The sequence below is a fragment of the Papilio polytes genome, unplaced genomic scaffold, assembly GCF_000836215.1.
Source record: "Papilio polytes unplaced genomic scaffold, Ppol_1.0 DF822845.1, whole genome shotgun sequence".
In the NCBI taxonomy this organism is placed as follows: domain Eukaryota; kingdom Metazoa; phylum Arthropoda; class Insecta; order Lepidoptera; family Papilionidae; genus Papilio; species Papilio polytes.
The window spans coordinates 4,338,858-4,348,388 of NW_013526359.1; the positions used below are offsets into that span (position 1 = coordinate 4,338,858).

General features: G+C 34.4%; 2 protein-coding genes across 4 annotated transcripts in view; both read right to left on the reverse strand.

The window, feature by feature from the left end:
* The window catches only part of LOC106105519, a 9,806-nt gene extending 7,574 nt beyond the window's left edge, over positions 1-2,232 (reverse strand). The window contains exons 1-4 of the mRNA XM_013285885.1: positions 2,075-2,232; positions 1,758-1,839; positions 1,403-1,522; positions 111-248 (exon numbers count right to left, since the gene is read on the reverse strand). Of these exons, the coding sequence (XP_013141339.1) occupies positions 111-248; positions 1,403-1,522; positions 1,758-1,817 (318 nt within the window). The 5' untranslated portion in view covers positions 1,818-1,839; positions 2,075-2,232. The remainder of the gene's footprint in view (positions 1-110; positions 249-1,402; positions 1,523-1,757; positions 1,840-2,074) is intronic.
* A 1,615-nt stretch (positions 2,233-3,847) lies between these two features.
* The window catches only part of LOC106105399 (paired box protein Pax-6-like), a 39,932-nt gene continuing 34,248 nt past the window's right edge, over positions 3,848-9,531 (reverse strand). For 2 of the 3 annotated variants that reach the window (XM_013285694.1, XM_013285692.1), the window contains exons 6-10: positions 6,899-7,075; positions 6,363-6,445; positions 5,588-5,820; positions 5,037-5,209; positions 3,848-4,584 (exon numbers count right to left, since the gene is read on the reverse strand). In XM_013285694.1, coding sequence (XP_013141148.1) covers positions 4,499-4,584; positions 5,037-5,209; positions 5,588-5,820; positions 6,363-6,445; positions 6,899-7,075 — 752 coding nt within the window. In that variant the 3' untranslated portion in view covers positions 3,848-4,498. The remainder of the gene's footprint in view (positions 4,585-5,036; positions 5,210-5,587; positions 5,821-6,362; positions 6,446-6,898; positions 7,076-9,531) is intronic. The other variant, XM_013285693.1, reaches the window with a different exon arrangement.

Below are 9,531 nucleotides of genomic sequence, written 5' to 3' on the forward strand. Positions count from 1 at the left end.
GCACCAACCATCATATTTATCAGAAACTCGGATACATTTTCTGGCATTGTTCATCTTGAATCTACAGTCTATTGACCCTAACCTATATTAAGAGGTTCCTACATTCTTACCACAACAATAGGCGCAGGCTGACTAGGAGCGATGCCGTCCGTACGTGCATCTGGGTTCTTGTGCATGAACGGGCAATGTTTCTTGCGACAGCCACCCGGCTGGTTCTCCCAGTAACACGGAATCTGCTTACGATTTTTCTGTAACATACAAATGACGTAATTAATCAAACATCAATTATAGATAACACCTTATCAAAATTCAAGGCCAGTTGACAAATTGATTAGATGAACTTAATTATTCATAATTTATAAATCAATTGACCTTGATATTAGATAACTTGAGACTAATATTTAGTTCTTATAGTATCTTGATAATTTTAGATTTACATGTTTATCGTTATTTTATAATTTGCAGTAAATTAAATAGAACAAAAGCATTTCCATTTGTGTAAGAAAAATATTTTTTTCAGAAAACACAAAAAGGATTATTCCCAACCGTCACCCAGCTCTATCTTTACATGAGAATAAAAAGTTTCATCTGTCCCAATCTTACCAATAAGGTGGAACAGATGGAACCATTATGAAATAAGTTCCAACCACCCTTCTTCACAAAGGGTGGGACAAATGTAACTTTTGATTCTTATCTATTTTCACATGGGGACAGAGCAGGATGACAGTTGGGAATAATCCTACAAAAAACACATTTAAGATTATGTAAGTACTAAACATAACAAGAGTGTACTTACTCTAGATGTAATTATTCCAAGATTTACTGTGGTCTACAATTGCTACATTAATCACACTAGTTAAAAATGTTTAGATTATCGAAAAACTTTTTGTTTACCATTGATTGTGAGCATACCTATATCAATGTAAACTTGTAGAATGACTAGATGACGCCAAATAAATTGCAAGTGTTGATATATTGTGAAAACTAATACTAATGTTCACACAAAATTAGTACAAAATGCATTTAAAGCTCTATTTGCACAGCCATGCATAAAAATTTTAACTCACTATCCATGTATATATTTATATTCTTGTGATATAGTAGAGTAATTTTAAAAACATTCTGTGACAATATGAAAGTACCCACATTCAGTCTTACACATGAAGGAACATACAAGATAATTATTTTTATGTAGTACTGAAATTACTAACATAAATTAGTAGTTTTGAAATTTTATCTTGGGTTCACTTAAAAGATAAATACATGAAACACAAAGTGTAAAGATATTAAAAGAGTTAAATAAACTTTACTGTTCCTAATTGCTGTTACAAGTTAATGGTTGGGGATTTCCAGGAAACACAATCAACATGATAACAGATGTAGTAAATAGCCTCAAACTTACCCTAAGTTCCATATGGCGCAGTTTACAACGTTTATCGAGGCATTTCCCCTGCTGCCATGCGGTGCACATTGTCTCACAGCCAAGAGCAGACGGCTCATGGCGGAATACGCAGTTATCACCCTGGAAATCAATTAACAAGCATTTGATTTATGGCTTAAATGTCAACAGAATTTACCCATTACATTTATCTCATATTTACTGTTAATATTGTCTTATTATAAATAATAGGCATTTTAATGTAAATAACACTACGAAAGACGGTGCAAGGACGCCCAATGACAGAGAAAATATTTTACTAAACTATGTTTCGAGAGCGTGAGTTAGATAATCAAATAAATTAATAATGTTTACGTACCTTAATGCATGTGGAATAGTAGTAAAAGTAACAATCGTTAAATTTTCTAGGAGACTCCATGGTGTAATCAGCCGTCCAGGGCCTGAGAAAAAAAACGCATTGTGCGAATATTTCTTAAAACTGTTGACACTACATGCACGTTAATATATTGATCCACTATAGCGATACCAAAATAACACCAGTAATTCACCAAATTAATATTTTCAACGGCAAGAAAGTTAATATTTCAAATTGACAATATGACAACCACGGAGCGGCGTCAAAATTACCGAATAAATCTAAAAATACAAGGTTTTCTCACAACACTTTTTACTCACCGTTTTATGAATAAACTCAAGAATAATTAAATTAACAACAAATGTCTATACAACTGTTCTATATAATAAAAAATAATATGGACGTCACTTTTAGAAAGAAAATGTAGTAGATATGGCGGACATGTGGCGGAAGGCGGACTTTCATTTCATTTCATCGGCAAACTCCCCAAAATACGTTGTCTATGGTTTTTGACAGATTAAATAAAATATTTATCATTCTAATAAAGTTATTTTAATCTGGAAAACAAGAAGCAAATTAAAAATCTTATTTATCAGGATACTGATTTAAAAAAATATTATACACTAATTTTAAACATGTAATAATGTGAGGTAAATTGATGTTTTTTTTTTGTAAAGCACCTTCGTTCAAAATACGTACCCATGTACCCAACAGATAATTGTTTTATGCATTTTTGACCGACTTCCCAAAAGAAGGAGGTACTCAATTCGTCTGTATGTTTTTCTTTCAAGGCATTGTTAAGTTATTACCTGAAGGTTTATATAAAATCATATCTGCTATCATATCTGCTAATAATATCTGCTATCTAGATACTAAAATTACAATAATTCACAATTATTACAATTGCTTAGTAAGCTTACAGATCGCAGCTTTCTTTTCTGTCCTTTGTTACTTCGCATATTTCATCAGGTGAACCAAGAAATGCACTTTGTGGCAGAAGCCAACCTTTGTCTCTTTCTGCAATAGATATTATAGATGTAGCCTTAAGACTTGAAAGTCTTTACTTAATTGGAGTTTAAAGTATGCTCTACTTAGAAGTATTGAACAATATCGTAGAACAAAGGTTTCAGTTAAGTTTGAATTGAGGTTGAACTCAGATAAGTTGCAATTTAAGTAGTCTAAATTCTTACTTTAGGGTTGAGGGATTTGAAGATTATTTCAATGGTATCGCAGAAACAAATGAAAGGCGTATGATGTTTTGATCCAAAAATGTGTTATTATGTTATATAATGCAATTTATTAAAACTTTTTTTTTGACATCACACAATTATTCACATATTTTTAATGTTTTACGTATCTACCTATACATTTTACATCTAATATTAATAAATTCGAAATTAATATCCTATAATTGAAACATTTGACGGTGGTTATTTTCACAATTAAGTACATTAACATTACTGTGCATGAACTAAAGTAATTACATTTAAATACAAACATATACAGTATACACTTAAAGGTGTTCTAAACAATGAAATGATTTTTTTGTGACATGCGAAAATGTTGTTTATTTTACTAGAGTTTAAAGAAACTATAATTTTCGTCATTGTACTACATGAAGTTAGTCCATTTGATTTAGTGAAAACTAAATAAAACATAGTAGTACAAAGTTGGGTCCTACGATTTTATGAGCCTTACAAATAAACGCAGTATGTGTATAAAAGACATTTTTGAATATGTTGAAATCAGGCAAATTATACAAAATCGGAAAAGAAAAACAAACTCGCCAATTCCGTCTTTATACATTTGTGATTACTGTTTTTGTTATAAATGTCTTTTTTGCTGACCATTTAAAGAATGACAATATTTTGTTCTATTTAAACCTTATTTAACATAAATTTAAGTTTTAGTTTTAACAAACTAAATTTTATTTTATTTATAAACAACATGTACAGAGAGAATCATTTATTTTAAATTCACTAAACTATGCCTATACGCTATTGTATTTAATTCTAAATAAATTCAAAACAAGACTTAATGTTAAATATCAAAATATTTCATTCCAAATCACATTTTACAAACTTTAACCCACGTTACGATGTAATGTACCGGTGTTAGTGTGGTAATAAAACACGTTACACGATGAACATTCACGCCGTAACACTACGTACTGTAACATATTACATTACAACTCGCAATATCCATCAGTAACCAGATTTAGAGTGCGTTGAATGAAATAGTTTGATTTCCATTAAATATATTTTGAGCCTGTATTTTGTGCTCTGTTGCATTTTTGTGAGGATATGTTATTTCTTAAATTATGCAGCGTAATAAATCAAATAACACAACGGCTATTTGAATATCTGAAGTTAGCAACGCGTGATTTGTATTTGAAACGCAAAAAAGGAACAGCATCTATCTCTTTCCTTCCTTTAACTTTCTTGTATGATCGTTTCTCTCGTTTTGCATTTCGTAACTAACTTCAAATAAAAAGATTTTGCCCGTTAAATATTAGGAATGATTGGCGACGTTACAATTTTACATGATTACATTTAGCCAATTGTTTTTAATAGCGCAAATATTTATAATGAAGAATGAATACAAATAGTTTTTCTCTGATACATAATAATTTTCCTTTATTTTTTCACTGTTTTCCTGTTATTTTAAACATTGAAGCATAATTGGCATGTAATTGCTTGTATTTGATTGCTGTGTTGTGCGTATACAGGCTAGTGCCACCAAGGTCACTGCAGGCGCGACCAGTACTGCGTGTCGTGGCCCGGCACCGCTAGAGGAACGGACACCCCGGCGCCTAGGAGACCTCCTAATTCTGGAAACAAAAAATGATTAATAAATAGATCTTGTAGTGTGTTAGCGTTTAAAGTAAGGTATGTGCTTTTTGAATGAAAATTGTAATTTCATATGTCTACTAGCTTTCGTCTGTGACTCCATCCGCGTGGAATTAAGAGAATCAAAGCAAATAGCCTATGTGTCTTTTCAGACTATGTTCTACTTCTATACAAAATTTCATCGAAACCCATTCAGCATTTAGGCTACAAACTCTAACAAACATCCCTCCATCTAAACTTTCACATTTATGATATTAGTAAGATATGTTTCGAAATTAAAGTCATACAATTTTTATTCTCTGGTTTGTCTAGTAATGCTTTCCTGACCTCGTACGAATTCAGAATTCGTAAGCGCTTGACCGTTAAAACTACCACTTTTAAATCTACTATGGATGGTATAATACCTTGAATTGCAGTAAACTTTATCAATTACCTGGAGTGGGCGAGGCTTCATGTTGATAGTTATGGTTGACGTATGCGTGCGGCGCGCGGTAGCCGAGCTCATAGCGCGGATATCCAAACCCGCTCTTGCACAGGTCCGTCTCGCCGCCCTCGCATAGCGGACCCTCGGATATACCACTGCCGTAGCCCATTGGAGTCAGGGGACTGTAAAAAGGGACATGTCAAACATTCTTAATAAATAACTAGCTAACCCAGTGCCGTATTAAGTCAGCGCGTAGCCTGTAGCTAATTCTATCAAGGAGCCCTTGAATTTTGGGGCCCTTACCAAAACTGAAAGATTAGGACTACTGCTTGGCTTCCCGGGTTCAGTGAGAAAAGTCACATTGATTACAAAGTATTCGAGATACATTAAAATCACTTCGTATTATTGTGGTTATAATTGTGCCTAATGTTATACCTGCTTTTTTATCATCATCATCATGATCATCATCACTACCATCATCATCATCACCATCATTAGCTCACTATTCGTCTCCACTTAGGAGCTCTGTTTGGAGCTTTTCTTACTGTTATTTAGTTTACCTGTATGTATCAACGTTAAGTGGCGGCTGGTACGTGGGGTGCGGCGGCTGCGTGGGGTGCGCAGGGTGCGCGGGGTGCGATGGATGCGCCGGATGCGTGGGGTGCGCGGGGTGCGTGGGGTGCGCGGCGTGGGGCGCGTGCGTCTGCGCAGCGAAGGCGCACTCCGGACTGCGCCGCTGCGACCGTATCTTCTCCTCCCGCCGCCACTTCGCGCGTCGATTCGAGAACCACACCTTAAGGTCGGCGAAGGTTAACAAGACGCGCGGTTTTTACGCGCATATTGATTGGTACTTATAGGGTTTTCATCAGTTATTTAAGAAATTGACTTGTTGTTGTTTTGATTAAGATAATTTTAAATTGGTAATAAACTCATTCTTTCTAATATTATAAATGCGATAGTTTAGATTGATGGATGGATGTTTGTTAGAGTTTGTAGCTTAAACTGCTGAACTGATCTCGCTAAAACTTGGCATAGATATAGAGGATAGTCTGGAAAAACACATGAGCTAATTGGTTTTGTTTTGTTTTTAATTCTATGCGGACGGAGTCGTGGACAAAAGCTAGCAGTAAAATATAATGTTATGTAATAATGTTAAATCAAGATTATACCAAGCATATTATTTTGTCTATATGAGAGCAGCAAAATACAGTCAAATGTCTGTTATAACTCTGTGTTGTATCTTTAGTACAACTGCGGTATTGCTCGTAACAATGAAACTTTATCTGGATTAGTAAAATGAATATAAATATACTTTTATAATCTATATCAGCTCACCTGTATTCTAGCCTCTGGTAGTCCTATCTTAGCAGCGAGCCGCTCTCTGGCGAACACGTCTGGGTAATGTGTCCGCTCGAACTCTGGAAAATTTTTTCAACGCATATTGTTACAGATAAAAAAGCTAACATCCAATGTAATAACAATTTGCAACCAGTAAAGTCGGTGTCTTTTTCTTTTATACCTTCTTTTGTTTGGTTAATATTAAATGATAACCTCAATGTACGTTCGTAGTTTTTGGAACCAAATGTGATTCGTAAATTGAATCTCATGATCGAAGAAAATAGTTTATCACAAAACGGTCCGTGTTTAATATCTTATAAATATTATAAATGTGAAAGTTTGGATGGATGGATGAATGTTTGTTAGAGTTTGTAGCCTAAACTACTGAAATCTCTATGAAATTTGGCGTATATGTAGAGGATAGCGTTGGAAGAACATAGGTTACTTAGTTTTGTTTTAAATCCACGCAGATGGAGTCGCGGGCGAAAGCTATTAACTCAATAAAAGCTTACCAAACAGCTTGTACAGCTTACCTCGCTCCAAGCTATCTATCTGTTCATTGGTGAAGCTGGTGCGGTTGCGCTGCAGCTTGCGTTTGAGCCGGAGACGAGCTGCATCATCATCCGCGCCGCTGGAACCCGCATTAGAATTGTCTCCGGAACCCGTCTCATCTGAATGAAGACCTTCCAGACCTTCTAGTGTTTCTTCACCTGTGAAAAATAGATATCAGGTCAAAGTGGCTGTCAATTTATCTATTTTTTTGTAATATAAGTTGGCAAACGAGTAAGCGACCACCTGAATCCAACGAAATGGAAAGCGGCCGCTGCCCAGACATCCGCAATTGCAGATGCGTTGCCTACCCTTAATTGACGGAAGAGGAAACGCACATTAAGAGGACATTTCCCCTTCCTATGCGTCTCCACCGTCAAATCCACTTTTTCTTGCCATCCTTTCCTTTTAAGAAAACGGTGGAAAGGGAAAGGGAGTAAATTAGGCTTATCTAACAGATGTAATATATGTATTATCTATCTAGTAGATAATTTACGAAAGAGGTAACGACCAGGGTTAGTATTGGTTGCTTATGAATATTGTGTCCGAAACGACGATATTTTGTTTTGGCAATTTTTTGAATACTTTTTTCTGATAAGTAACAGATAATTTGTGGATAACACATTAATTTCTTGATGAAGCCAGAAACCAATTTTGTAGTCATTTTAACATAGTAATCTCTTCTTAACATATACCAATATTGTTAACGATTGTCTTTTTCAAATCGCAACGAATCCTAAAGAATCTGAAAAGTGTTAATAGATTTGAACTTAAGAGGGTTAACAAAGTAAAAAGGCAATCATGATACTAAATTAGTTAAAATTGTTGGGTTGGCACTTTCAGTTGACGCTGTTATCAGAACCTCCCTTACCCCACACTCCGCTATCTGATACTTGTTGAGGTAAAGTTGGCTCTCATAATTCATTTGTTTTACAACTAACTTTGAATGTATACGCTTTTGTACTACTTAAAACATGTAGGGGAACAGTGGTAGAAATGCCACAGTGACAAAACTAGTAATATATTACTAGACTAGCTTTCGTCCGCGACTACGTCCGCGTGGAATTTAAAAAAAATGAGTTCTATGTGTTTCTATGTGTTCTTCCAGACTATCCTCTACATCTATACCAAATTTCACCGAAATCCGTTCAGCCATTTAGGCTACAAACTTTAATAAACATCCATACATTTAAACTTTCGCATTTATAGTATTAGTATGATTAGGTACTTGATTTTTTATTGAATTATTACTAACTCAAATACTAAAGAATTTAAAACTTTTTAAAATTTTTTTTATTGACATTGCACTCGGGATTAACATTAAATATTTTTTATTATAAGTTTCCTAAATGTTCATTACATTTCTATTATAATTTCACAAATGCAAGATTTAATTTGTAATAAATATTCCAACATTCAAAGTAACAAAGTATGCCGAAGTGGTGAAAGTTGCGGAAAGTTACCGATGCTAAGTAAAAGTAACTAATAATTAATTCTCAAAACAAACTCTTGGTAGCTCCGGGATTTATACGACTTGCCGAGATTCCTATCTATCATGTTATTTTGTAGATTAACTGCCAGGAATGGTTTATTTTATTATATATTATTGCATGATTTATAATTATTTATTTATGGATTTGTGTTAATTTGATTTTTTAATTTTTTTAAACGAAATGATTGAAACACCAAAGGAGGAGCGGTAATATCTACTATTCGCCACGAGATGGCGCTAGACACTGTGATAATAAGGCGATAATATTTTTCCCTGGTTTAGAGGTAATTTATAATAGTTACATGTAAAATTTGTTAACTTGTATTTTATTGTGACACTCTAATGAATAATTTATTGTTAATTAGTTTATAAACATGTCTTTAAAGAAACAATTCTTAATTAACAATTTAAACATGATTAAGCATTCTCAGTATTTCTTTTTTTTAATTCAGTTCAATATTAGAGATCTTCATTCAACGATATTACGTAGTACTTTTGATAAGTATTTTCAATATACTTAAAAGACTCTCACGAAATAATCCAGTCACGAAAATTCAAATTAACCGTTATCAGAGCCAGGTACTTTAACTCGAACGAAAATCGCACCTTGTCAAAACTGCGACACCATTATTGGCCATACATTTTTAAGCGCGAGATAACGCTATCGCACTCGGCAGGGTTACGTGGTAGGCCGGGCCGCGTTATCGTCAGTTTCTGCATGAACGCGCGCGTTACGGTCCCCCCACCCCGAGGCCCCCGTCCGCAGTAAGCCCCCACCCCCGCAGTAGCGTGGCGTCGCGAAAACCGTACACTCTTGACACTTGAAATTAATTTATTCTCCTCAGTTTGCTTAGGTAACGTTATATGGGAACTATCGGGTTAACATTCGAACTGGTTAAAACTTTTAATGATTTAAAACCAAAGTTTGTTTATAAACTCTGTGAATTATAATTGTTATTTATTTGAAGTTTATACACACACCATCCCTAGAGTCGGTATTTGTACACTAACAGAGAACTAAGTAAAAGAATTATTGTGGATTATGGTAGTAAATAATCAACGTAATCAATAAACTAGTTTTTGACCGTCTTCCCAAAAGAAGGAGGTACTCAATTCGTCTGTATG